Below are 12699 nucleotides of genomic sequence, written 5' to 3' on the forward strand. Positions count from 1 at the left end.
GAGCACGGCCCTGCTGACACCTTGATATCAGACTTCTAGTCTCTCCACCTGGAAGAGAATAAATTTCTGGGTTGTTTTCTTCTTCAGAAAACCAGTTTTTTGTTTTTAAAGCTCTGCCATGTTTCTAGTGGGTGCCGAGGGTCACCTGCCACACTCACACCAGGTGGTCCATGTAGCCAGCAAACAGTCTGGCCATCAGCAGGCCAGGCCAGAGAGGTCCACTGGGGTGGTCTGCCTTGCTGCTGGTCCTGATAACTTCTTGCTTCAATTCATCTACAATAATTTTGCCCTCCAAGTCCCAGATCTTGATGCTGAGCCAGTGGCAGCACAGAGCCAGAAGCATTTGGGACTGAAGCACAGGGCGTTGATGAGGCTCCCACCATCTAGCGTGTGAAGGTGCTTGCCTTCGTTGAGGTCCCACAACTTGGCCTGGCCATCCTTGCCTCCAGAAGCACAGAGGGATCCATCTGGAGAGATGGTCACAGTGTTCAGGCAGCCTGTGTAGCAAATGTGATTGGTCTTCAGCTTACAGTTTACCAAGTTCCATACCTAATTTCTGTTGTTTTAAGCCTCTCAGTTTGTGGTACTTTGTTATGGCAGCCCTAGGGAACTAGTACATGTGAAAATCTAAAATTTGCCTTCTGAAGAAGAACCACATCGTGTGCACCCCCGTGGCGGGAACACCCTTCAGCATGCCTCTTTGCAAGAGAAAACCCTTTACACCCACACGTGGCAAGTGTGCAATGCGTGCTGGTGCTCATACCTGTGAAGGCCTGAGAGTCTGCATGCTTTCTGTGCTTTGGTTCTTTCCAATAAAACCGGAAAGAGGGTAGCGAGAATTTTATGGCTACTCGTCCTATCAAGATGTCCCCTTGAAAACATTTTTCCTTAAGAATATAGATTAGCAAGTTTTACTCTAAGGAAATCATTCACAATCAGACAGAAAAGCAAGCACTCTGTTCCACGGCTTATTGACTTCTGACTGCTGTGGGCGAGGTATGGATTCCTGAGGGCGGGTCCTGTCCTCCTCCTGTGATGGTGACCTCACCCTTGTGCTCCCTTTCCTCCCATTACGTCCTCCCTGGTCACCAGCTTGTGTCCGTCCTGAGAGGTGCTCTGACAGTGGGTCCCATGCTGACCTGGGACAGCCCACTCTCAGGACTGGAGCTCCTTCATCCCGGTGCTCGGGCCCCTTCCTCATTAATAATTGAGGGAAGGTGGGGTTGTTTCTCTTCCCTGGACCCCAGACGCCACATCTGCTACCCCAAGATCCTCCCTTTTTGTGCCCCAGCCTGCCAGGTGCAAGCCTAAGGACCAACTGCAGTGATCATTAGTTCTTCAGAAAGGACCCAGAATCTCTTCCTGAAATGTAACTGGAGAAACATTTCCCCTGATGACTGGGGACAAATTAGTAGAAAGCAACATAATTATGAAAAGTAATTCTACTAGATATTAAAATGTTGTGCAAACTCTAAGAATTAAAACAATGTGGTCTTGACTCTTTCCTCAGCAGATGGCTGAAGCAGAGGGGCTCTGAAACAGACCTCAATGCACAGGATGACTCACCCTGTGATTGACATCCATAGGGATGGTCAGCTTTATTCATGACTGGGAGAGGTTTTGATAAATGGAAATAAACAAAAACATACTTTGACTGTACACCAAAATAAATTTCAGGTAGATTAAAGAGTTCAATGTAACATATCAAACTGTAGAAAACTGAGGAAAAACTAGAGGTGAAGATTAACTGGTCTCTAGTTGCCAAATAATAAAATAGTAAAACCAGTCAAAAAGGTTCCAAAGCAAAGGATTTAAATATTTCACTGTATAAAACTATAAACTATAAAACATCTTATTTGTAAAATGAAATCCAAAACAAAAACTAAAGGCAAGTGACAAACTGGGAAATTGTTTGCAAAAAACTGGGCAGAAAATGATACTATCCTAAATATATTAAGAACTCCGTTGAAAAATGAATGACGTTAACCCTACTAAGATTAAAAGAAATATATAGTAAAACAACAAGCCATTTTCTCTGGGTCACGTGGGTAGTGATTACTTTTTAATGAAATGCCGTTTGTTGATGAGGTCACAGGAAATTTCCTACAGTCCAGGTGGGGAATGGGCATCACTTTTCTGGAAGATAATCCTAAGAATTCGGTTTTTATTTTCAAAGCTCTTTGTGAGTTGATTTTACCACGCAATTTGAAAGCAATTTTCTGTTGGTTTTTGAAGATGAAAGTCACCTACTTCCTGTCATTTTCAGTCACTGCCATTGTTTTGGAAAACATTAAATTCAGCAAAAATGGCATTTTCACTCTTGCACAGGGTTTTCGTTGTAATGCTCTCCACCTTAGTGGTAGAGGCCATGCTCGGCTGTGTAACGATCCCAGCAGCAGCCGCATGGCGTGGGCATCCTGCTGCCAACCACTGGCAAGGACCCAGCACGTGTCACACTCTCCTTGGCACCATAAGGCATCTAGCGTCCAGGAATTCCTCACTTACTCTTTCTCTTCTGGCAGTTCCGTCTCATCTTTTGTTAGTTCTGGCCCAGGGGAAGTCCAGGAAGGCCCTGAGGACATGATTCTAAGTGTCATCCTTTCCTCAAAAAGGTCAGCAGGACGCTGGCACCCACACTGGGTTTGTTTTCTTTTGTTGAATTTTAGTCACGTTTATTGTTCCAGTGAGTAACATCTTCTGAGATCCCAAACATCATAACACATTGAAATGCTAATATGGGTCTGGAAAAAATTCAGACTCTGAAATGTGGGAAATTATATTGCTTTTCTAACTTTTCTTTCAACAAAATGGAAGCCGGCCTAATAACATGGAATTCAAAACATTAACATTTTTATGACGAAACAAGGGTATGAAATTCTAGCCTGCTCATGGTTCTGAAACTGAAGTCTGCTCCCTTTGTTAAACAGGGAGATTAATGAGGGGTTTCCAGGATCCAGACTAACCCCCCCTGAACTCTCCCCACCCCCCCAAACCATGTCTTCAGAAGATCTGAGGGGGCATCAGAAACGAGCCGTTTCTCACCCTGCAAGCTGAAGTTGCATGGTGCCCTGTCCTGATCCAGCTGCAATCTCCTAGGTGGGATTCCCCGCTTTGGGGGCTCAGATATTGACCACCTTGTAGAATCAGATGAAGCAGGTGGCGGGGGTGGGGGATGAGTTACAAGAGGCATTACCATGGGGCTGGCTTGGAGCCTTCAGGGAATGCGACCCCAGGGAGCCCTGGGGAGGGAAGCAGCTCTAGCGGAGCCAGGGGGTGAGTTACCTGATGGGATTCACACTGAGCATTTGTTTTCAGATTTGATTATATTGTTTTTTTAATTACCATATAGTAAAATTGACTTTTTTCTCTTGGTATTTAGCTGTGTAAGTTTTGACACATACATAGTTATGGATAACCTTCACAATTAGCATATAGAACGGCTCCATCTCCCCTCAAATCTCGCTCATGTTATCCTTTTATAATGACATCCTGATCACCTGTTCATGCCCCTGGCAACCACTGATTTATTCTCTATCACTATAGTTCTATTATTTCAGAAATGGGAATCATACAGGATGTGACCCTTTGAGGCTGGCTTCTCTCACCCAGCACAGTGCCTTAGAGATTCATCTATGTTACTACGCGTATTAATAGTTTGCTCCTTTCTGCTGCTGTATAGTGTGCCATTGTATAATATAAATATGCCACCATTTGCTATCTCTTCATCCACTGAAGGAGATTTGGGTGCTCACAGCTTTTGGCTTTCACAGATGCTTCTGCTTCTGCTGCTATGAACACTGTGTGTACAGGCTTTCACCACACTGGTTTTACCCCACAAGGAAGATTGGATGGGACCAGTGAAAACCCAGGGACTGGAAAATAAAATGTCCTTTAGGACAGAGATTTCTCCCTCTGAGAGAGGCTGTAAAGATTTACTTGTCACAAACCCTGGCAAGACAAGGTCTGAGAGAAACCAGGAAGGGGGTCCTGAGTGTCGTCTGAGAGTGAAGGCATCAAGAGACATTTGCTCATAGACTTTTCTGGAGTAGCTGCCACCTTTGCCAGAAATAGGCACCTTAGCAGTGAGTGTCAGCGTAGAAATGGGAGGACAGGGCCCAGGAGGGGTGGGAGTGTGGCAGAGTTTGCTGAACACGTCAGAGAATCAGCTGAAAAGATGTGAGTGTGTTTCTGGGCTGCACGGTCCCCTCCCCGTGCAGGCGGAGAGCGAAGCTGTCTTTGACAAGATCAAGCGCATTCAGGGTGGTATGGCCATGGACTAGAGAAGCTGTCTTTGATGGTGGTGGAAGGCCAGCTCCCCTGCAGCCATCCGTGAGAGGTGGTGGGACGCGGGTGTGGCTCAAGCCCACATTTTCACCGTGGAAATGACAGATGTCCTCTCAGTCAATACCCTCAGATCTGGGCCTCTTATTGAGCAAGGGCTCTCTGATCTGTTTGGTTCTATAGACATAATTATTTAATAGAAATCTCCCCACCAACCCATCATGGTTGGGCTTGCTAAGGCAATGAGGATTAGGTCCAGGAATTTAACCTCCTGGAAACTTCTGAGAGAAGGAACCTCAGTTGACTCTCAGCAGGGAAAAAAGGGAAGAAGAAAGGAGGGGAACGGGGAGGTGAGGAGACTGCCAGAGGCCCCTCTCTGTGCCCATCCTACCCACCCCTGCACTGCCGTGTAGCAAGTTTTGAATCTAACCCTGAATGTCTACTCACCTGTGATTGGCAGGTCAGCAGTCAGTCAGGGCACCTCCGATCATTAGCCCTGCCCTGGCGTTTGTATCACCATTTCCCTCTCCTCATCTTTTAACAAGTTCTGGAGTTTTCACTAAAACCAAAAGATGGACTTGTTCTGATGAGAGGGTGCTTTGGACAGGTGTGTACTTTTTCAGTTAACGCAGTGGACTGCTATTTGCTAATGCAGCAGTGACTGCCTTGCCCAGCATCTGCAGACACCTACGTGTGCTTCCACACTTGGCCACTTAGGTGTGAGCACCTGTTTATTTATTACAGCTGCTGACTGCTCACAGCCTCCTGTTCTGTGTCCTTGCTGGGGCCCCTGATGGATTAAGCTGTCGTATCCCAGTTATTTTTCTTCAGTGTCTGGTCTCAACAGCAGTGAGTTGTATCCTCTTTGTTCAGCATAGAAGGGAAACAGCTATTATTTGGGTTATGAGTAGAGACATTCTTTCCAATATTAATAGCCCCAAAACAGAAGTGTTAAAAGAAGTTGGTGCTGTGAGATGATCCTTAAGAAAGTATTGGTCTTTTTTCTTTCAAGGCAAGTCACCATGTTTAGAGTATTTTTGAAATGCAATAATAGTGAAATAAATAAGGAGTCGAGACCTTGGAATTTCAGGCCAGAGTAGTTTGTGTAGAAGGCACAGGTGTGTGAGGAAAGGAGACGAGAATAGCAGGTCTGAGCACAGGCTTTTATTAGTTATTATTTAGTAACTTCCTGTTACCTCAGGCGAATCCTTCCCTCCCCTGCCTTCATCTCCCTTGTTTATAAGATAAGGGACTTGGAGTAAATCACCTCAAGGGTCCTTCCAGTTCTCAGCAGAGGCCTGATCTGAGCTATCATCCTTCTTTTTTTTAATTTTATTTATTTGTTTATTTATTTATGGCTGTGTTGGGTCTTCGTTTCTGTGCGAGGGCTTTCTCTAGTTGTGGCAAGCGGGGGCCACTCTTCATCGCGGTGCGCGGGCCTCTCACTATCGCGGCCTCTCTTGTTGCGGAGCACAGGCTCCAGACGCGCAGGCTCAGTAATTGTGGCTCACGGGCCTAGTTGCTCCGCGGCATGTGGGATCTTCCCAGACCGGGGCTCGAACTCGTGTCCTCTGCATCGGCAGGCAGATTCTCAACCACTGCGCCACCAGGGAAGCCCAATCATCCTTCTTTTAAGAGAAGCAGAACTCAAAGAAAAGTCGGCCTTTTCTTTCTTGGGTTATCTTTTAGTCTCTTGGTTGCAGCTTTGAAATTTCTCATGTTTTCCTAAATGTCTTAGACCAAGGGGAAGGCCTGCCGAACAGAAAGAAAAGGGAATCATTCAATTGTTATGACTCCAGCTGTTGGTAGATCAATCTTAATGGGAGTTGTTCTGATCACTGAGTATGTTAGTTTTCAATTGCCATGTAACAAATTACCACAAATTTAGCAGCTTGAAATATCACAGGCTTATCATCTCACACCTCCCGTGGGGCAGGGTCCAGGCACCCCCTCACTGGGTCCTCTGCTCAGAGTCTTACAAGGCGGCAGTCAAGGTGTCAACCAGGGCTGGTGTCTCGTCTGAAGCTTGGGGTCCCCTTCCAAGCTTCTGTGGTTGTTAGCGGAGCTCATTTCCTTGCAGCTGTGGAACTCATGGCGGCTTGCTGCTTCTTCCGGGACAGCAGGATAATCTCTCTTCTACTCTCTGTGCTCAGAAAAGACCTAAACCCACTTTTAAATGGCTCACGTGATTAGGTCAGGACCACCCGGCTACTCTCCCCTTTGATTAACTCAGGATCAACTGATTTGGGACCTTAATGACATCTGTAGAATGCTTTCACCTTTGCCATATAACGTCACCTAATCATGGGAGTGTCCTCCCTACCCTCAAGGGGAGGGAATTGTATAGCACCTGTGTCCCGGGGGGGTGGGATCTTGGGGTTCATTCTGCTTACCACACTGAAGAAGCTTTTTCTCAAATGAACTTAGCATCTGTTTGCTTTGCCCCCACATTGTTATACTCATGGCCACTGGCTACCATGCAAAAAATGCCCTGAGAGCCTTGTGACAGTCCTCTAAGACATGTCTGTGTCCTGTTCTTTCTCCATCCAGACCTTGTCAGGATTGCCAGAGCAAGACACCTTCTACGATGTGGTGGACTGCCTGGAGGAGCTGGGCATTGCAGCTGTGTCCCAGCGGCACTTGACCAAGAAAGGGACTGACCTGGACTTAGTGGAGCAATTGAACATCTATGAGGTAACAGGATATGTGTATGCCTTTTGTAGGGCCTCATACAGCCTGGACAAATGTCAGAGGCTGAGGGAAACATACTCTAGACCAGTGGCTCTGAGTGTGATGTGGCAGCATCTGCAACATCTCGGTGCTGCCAAAATGCAGGTTCTCAGGCCCCGCCCCAGACCTGCTGAGTCGGAAACTCCAAGGGTGGGCCCAGATTGATTAACTGCTATTTTATTTTAAAGAACATTCATTCTGAATGAGGGGTGGTGGGGAAGGAGGCACATAGTTTGTGTTTCTTATCCTCGGACGGGGTGGAACTTCCGGCAGGGCTCTACATAATTTGTAGGGTCCACTGCAAAATGAAAATGCGGGGAAAAAGTGCTATTAAAGATACTAAACTTTTCACTTTCTTCTGCTTTCTCTCTCACCTTGTCATGGTGTTTTTTTTTTATTTGCTAAAAGTATGTACTCATTGAAGAATATTTGGAAAATACCAAAAAGTATAAAAGTGAAAGAAATCACCCATGATTTTATTACTAACCATGGTTAACATTTTGGTCTGTTTTTCTAGTCTTTTTTGTAAATGTATAGACTATTAACTCCGGAGATAATAGTCTATATACAGTGTTGTGTACTGAATCTTTATTAATAAATATTTTGGAACCATTTTCTTTTGTCATTGAATCGTCTTCAAGAATTTTGTTTTATTAGGAACCTAATAGCCTGTCTGTATGCAAGTACCATAATACATATAACCAGTCCCTGTTTTCTCAGATTTAGATTGCTTCCAAGTTTTTGAAAATGATGAATGCTGTTATAATGAACAGCTTTATTCATAAATTTGTGTGCACAGCTAGAGTCCTAGGAGGGATATTTCCCAGCTAAATGGCTCCATTGTGATCTTCACTGGGTAGAAGTGGAGAAACTGACATGTAACTCATTACTTCCTTAAAGTTACTGTCATAATAAGTGACAAGCTGAGGAACAGAACAGAATTATCTTTGTATGATCTTAGGAAAAATCAGTGGAAACTGAGCCAGAGAGATCTGCTGTCAGAGCATAAAGCTTCCCACAGCTGGCCAGCTCTTTTGCCCCTGCTCTGGGCATCTTCTCCTCTAATGAAGCCTCACTTACCCAGTAATCTGCTCACATTTTTGTGTTTTATTATCAGTGGGTGGTGGAGGGTTATGTTCTCATGGCCCCTAAGAGACAGGATAAAGTAGGAATTAAGTAAGAATACTAAAGATGGAGAAGGAAGGGACTAACGACTGTTGGCTCACATCAAGGTAGAAGGACTTTTTCCAGTACATATACCTCCCTTTCTTTACCCCCTTCCCCCTGATCAGAACTCCAATCTCTGAGACTCTGCTCAACCAGGGGCTTATATTATCATAGCTTTGGATCCTATGTGGTCAGTGTGTATCAGAAGATAGCATAATGCAGGTGAATTTCCTACTAGTGAACAACTGGGAGAGCATTTTGAAAAGTAGCCTGGATACCTCCCCCAGAAGACTACTTCTGGTTTCAGGGCATAGTTTCTCTCCAGTCTACCTGACTCTCAAGCTACCTCCCCATCTTCCTCTTTCCATTCATGACAAACATTTTAAAAGATGTCCTGTGTTCACCGTCTTCCTTTTGTCAAATGGCATTTGCTTAATATTTTAACATTAAGTACATATCATTCACAAATGTAGATTATATGTTTCACTCAAAGAACAACAAAACAAACACCCATTGTGATAGTTAACTTTATGTGTCAGCTTGACTGGGCCACGGGGTGCCCAGATATTTGATCAAACATTATTCTGTGTCTGTGTAGGTATTTCTGGATGAGATTAACATTCACATTGGTAGACTGAGTAATGAAGATTGCCCTCCTCCATGTGGGTGGGCCTCATTCAGTCTACTGAAGCCCTGAATAGAACAAAAGGCTGAGCAAGAGAGAATTCACTCTCTGCTGATGGTAATGAGCTGGGACATAGTTTGCCTCTTACCTTTGACCTCTGGCTAGAACTAACACCATTGGCTCCCTTGGTTCCCAGGCATTTGGACCACAGATCTTGGGACTTCTCAGCTGCCATAATCATGTCAGCCAACTCCTTACACTAAATCTCCATATATATCCTATTTGTTCTGTTTCTTTGGAGAGCCCTAATACACTCATGTATTTAAGAAGTAGAATATTACCAGTAACTCGGAAGTGTCCTTGATGGCCCTTCCTGGTGTCATCCAACTAACTTCCAGCACTGTTCTCTTTTTTTTTTTTTTTTTTAACAATTTTATCTGAAAATAACTTATTCTGTGAGCTAACACAAAGGATCAGATTATCAAATAAGAGTTGACAGATCTGAGATCTTGCTACCTATAGCAGAGCTATACTAATCTATCTAGGGTAATAATTTCCGGAATACAGAGGTGCAGAGACCTGTGACTCCCAGGTCTTTTATTCATATATCAGACATGTGCTTTCTGACCCAGAACGATAGATGAGGTCTCCAAGTGTGGTTCATGCATCACCTCGCCCAGCGAGTAATTTGCTTCATAACTATGAAGGCTCTCTACTACATAGTCCAGAGAGTCATGGCGTGTAAATCCATAAGTTCTGTGTTTATTTAGTGTAGGTGATCCTTAGCCAATCCTAGCCTGCTAATTAAGGGCACTCCAGAAACGAGAACTCTCATTTTAGCAAATATCATCAGGCTGTTTGTTAGATAGTCTAGTTATTAGCATATTTACAAAAGATTAGATGGGGCCATTGTCTTCTTTCTTTCCCCAGAAGCATCACTACTACAAAAGGAGTGGAGGGGTCACAGGCCAGCTGTTTTAACTCCTTCCTCCCAGTCTGTATCCCTAAACAACATATTAATTTTGTCTTTTTATAAATGGAACCATACCTTTTGTGTCCTCCTACAGTTTCTCTTTTTGCTTATTGTTTTTGAGACCTACCCATGTTGTTATGTGAAGTTCTAGTTTGTTCACTTTCACTGCTGATGAATATATCCCAATTTATTTATCTCCTCTTCTCTTGATGGATGTCAGCTGGTTACAGTTTTGTTGCCATGACAACGCTACCATGACCATTCTTTTCTGCGTGTGTGTGTGTGTGTGTGTGTGTGTGTGCGTGTGCGTGCCCAATACTCTTTATGTTTAGGTATCAATTCTATTCTTGCTTTGTAAAAATATTTAGAAGTTTTTCTTCTTTCTCTCTGCCTTTGTCTCTGGTCTTTGATTATTTAATAGAATTCCCTTGGGAAATTGTGTGGACCTGTGATGATGATGGGGCAGAGGAAGAGTGTGTATTTGTGTGTGTGTGTGTGTGTGTGTGTGTTGGAGGCAAGAGATCTTTGGTAACTATGTTTTTTCTATGGGTATTGGTCTATTTAAGCTTCCTATCTTTATGGAGATCAGTTTTTCTGAATCATATTTTCCTAGGAAATTATCTACTTTATCTGGATTTTTAAACTGATTACTAAAGAGATATATAAATAGTCTCTTAGGAATGTTTTTAATTTCCTCTTGCTCTGAAGTTATTTTCCTTTGTTAATTTTTGTGTTTGTAATTTCTTCCTTTTTTTCCTCTGGGTTAACTAGTGGTTTGTCTATTTTGTCGTTGTTGTTAATTTTGACTTATGTATGATTTGCAGTGCTCTTCTGTTTTGTAACTCAAAACGTTTTTATGTCTATAATTTCCTTCTTTAATTTTCTTTCAGTTTACTTTGTTGTTCTTTTTCTAGATTTTGAAGTTGTTTATTTACTTCATTTCCTTTTATCCTTTAACCATCCTCGCATTCCTGGACTGTAGCCCACGTGGTCATGATGTGTTCTTTTTTAAAGTGTGCTGTTGGAATTCTGTTCGATACTAATTTATTTAGGATTTTTACGCAAATAGTCATAAGTAAGATTGGCCTCCCTCTCAGCCTCCCCCCTCTTCCTCTCTTCCTTTTCTGTATGCCGTCCCTAGTAGCTTGGGCACCACTGTTATGCTAGCATCATAAAAAGATGATGCTGGTGGTCATGAGACCACTTTTGTATGTTGCTCCTGTAGAATGCACTCCTGGTGACTATGTCTATGGATGTCTCCAGGGTACCTCTCTGATTGTTCCTCCTCGACGTCCTCCCGTGGATCTTTCTTCTCTGTCCCTTCCCTTTCAGTGTTGGGGTTTCCTTATCAGACCTCCTCTCTCAGTACATGCAGCCTGCACTATGATTCACCCAGTGAGTTCAGCAGCTTTGGAGGCTGGTGCCTGATACCTTGACCCTGAGCTTCCTGCCAAGACTCCTGGCTGCCTGCCCCTCTGCCTGCTTGTCTTTTTGTATTACATTCATTCATTCATTGAGGGTATGTCACATACTCTGCTGGGGCTGAAAATACAGAGCTAGAAGATCTGTCCTTTCCCCAAGCAACTTTCATTCTGTGGTCTAAGACAAGCAGGTGGCTGGTTCCCCCAGCAGCTAAATGTGATGGCACAAGAAAGGACATGGAACGTGCCAGAGGAGCTCAGATTATGTTAGTCACAGACACCTGGAGGCTGCACGTGACATGTATCCAGCCCTAACGAAACCTTTTATTTTTCTCCCATGACAAAAACAAAAATCCTGCACAATCTGTTCATTTCTTCATCTCTACAAAGAGCAGAGTCTCCCAAGTTACAAACCTGGAGCTGTCCTGGACTCCCTTCTCTCTCCTCTGTCCCCACGCTCAGAAGTCTGATTGCTGAAGACTGTGATTTCTTCTCCATTCCCCTAGCTCAGGCCCTCATCATTTCTTGCCTGGATTTTTGCAATATCTTCTCATTCATTTGTTCCTCTGTGAATCCATTCATTCAACAGAACTTTACTGAGTATGTACTATGTGCCAGGCACTATTCTAGGCCCCAGGACACAGCAGCAAACTAGACAGACAAGGCCAGTGTCCTGAGGGGTTGCACATTCTCATGGGGTGCAGACAGTGATCAAAGTACGTGAGTAAGCTGAGGATCCAAGATTGCTGGCGTGTCTATGAAGAAAAGAGGCAGGATAAGGTAGAGGTGAGACACTGAGGCAGGGGGAGGAAGGCCCATCTGAGGTGGTGGCCTAAAGAAGGACAGTGACAGAGGGAAGAGTAGTGGAGGAGCTCAGGTTTGGCAGGTGTGAAGGGTTGAAAGGAGGTGTGATGACGGGCAGGGCCTGGAGAGGTTGGTATCTGCAGAGTGGCATCCCCCGGGGGCTTCTCTGCTTATTCCCTCTTCCTAACTCCCTGCAACTGAAAACAAAGGATCCTCCTGGAAGTCAGATCTGACTACGCCATTCCTCTATTTAAGAAAATAAACAGGAGTGAATGAATGAATGAATGAATGAAAAACCTTAAAACCTTTTTCACAGCCCGTGGGATGAAGCTCAAACTCTTTGAGTTGGTACAAGAGCTAACACCGTCTGTGGCCTTCGTGCTTCTGTGGCCTGTCTCGGGTCATTCCTAAGATGTCTCTGAAGTTTCAGCCACACTCAACTTCTTCTGTTTCTTGAACGTGAAAGGCAGGTCATCAGGGAGCTTCCCTTTATCCATTCTCCTTGCTTTGCCTGGAGTGCTCTTCCTTCCCATTCTCAGGGAGTCATCTCAGACGTCCCCTCGTCCGCAAGGCCTCGTTGGCAAGGTAAAAGGAGTTCCTGCTACTTGTCGCCTGCACTTTGTTTATAACCCAGGAAGGAGCACTTCTCTGTGTCCACACCTCAGACTGAACAGTCCTCAGGTCACACTTGTCTATCA

The 12699-nt window shown here is 44.3% G+C and overlaps 1 protein-coding gene across 5 annotated transcripts in view; it reads left to right on the forward strand.

Moving 5' to 3' along the window:
• The window catches only part of FHOD3 (formin homology 2 domain containing 3), a 491767-nt gene that overhangs the window by 305400 nt on the left and 173668 nt on the right, over positions 1 to 12699 (forward strand). For all 5 annotated transcript variants that reach the window (XM_036822951.1, XM_036822949.1, XM_036822950.1 and 2 more), the window contains exon 9: positions 6832 to 6975. In XM_036822951.1, coding sequence (XP_036678846.1) covers positions 6832 to 6975 — 144 coding nt within the window. The remainder of the gene's footprint in view (positions 1 to 6831; positions 6976 to 12699) is intronic.

Source organism: Balaenoptera musculus, chromosome 14 (genome assembly GCF_009873245.2).
Source record: "Balaenoptera musculus isolate JJ_BM4_2016_0621 chromosome 14, mBalMus1.pri.v3, whole genome shotgun sequence".
NCBI classification, from domain to species: Eukaryota; Metazoa; Chordata; class Mammalia; order Artiodactyla; family Balaenopteridae; genus Balaenoptera; species Balaenoptera musculus.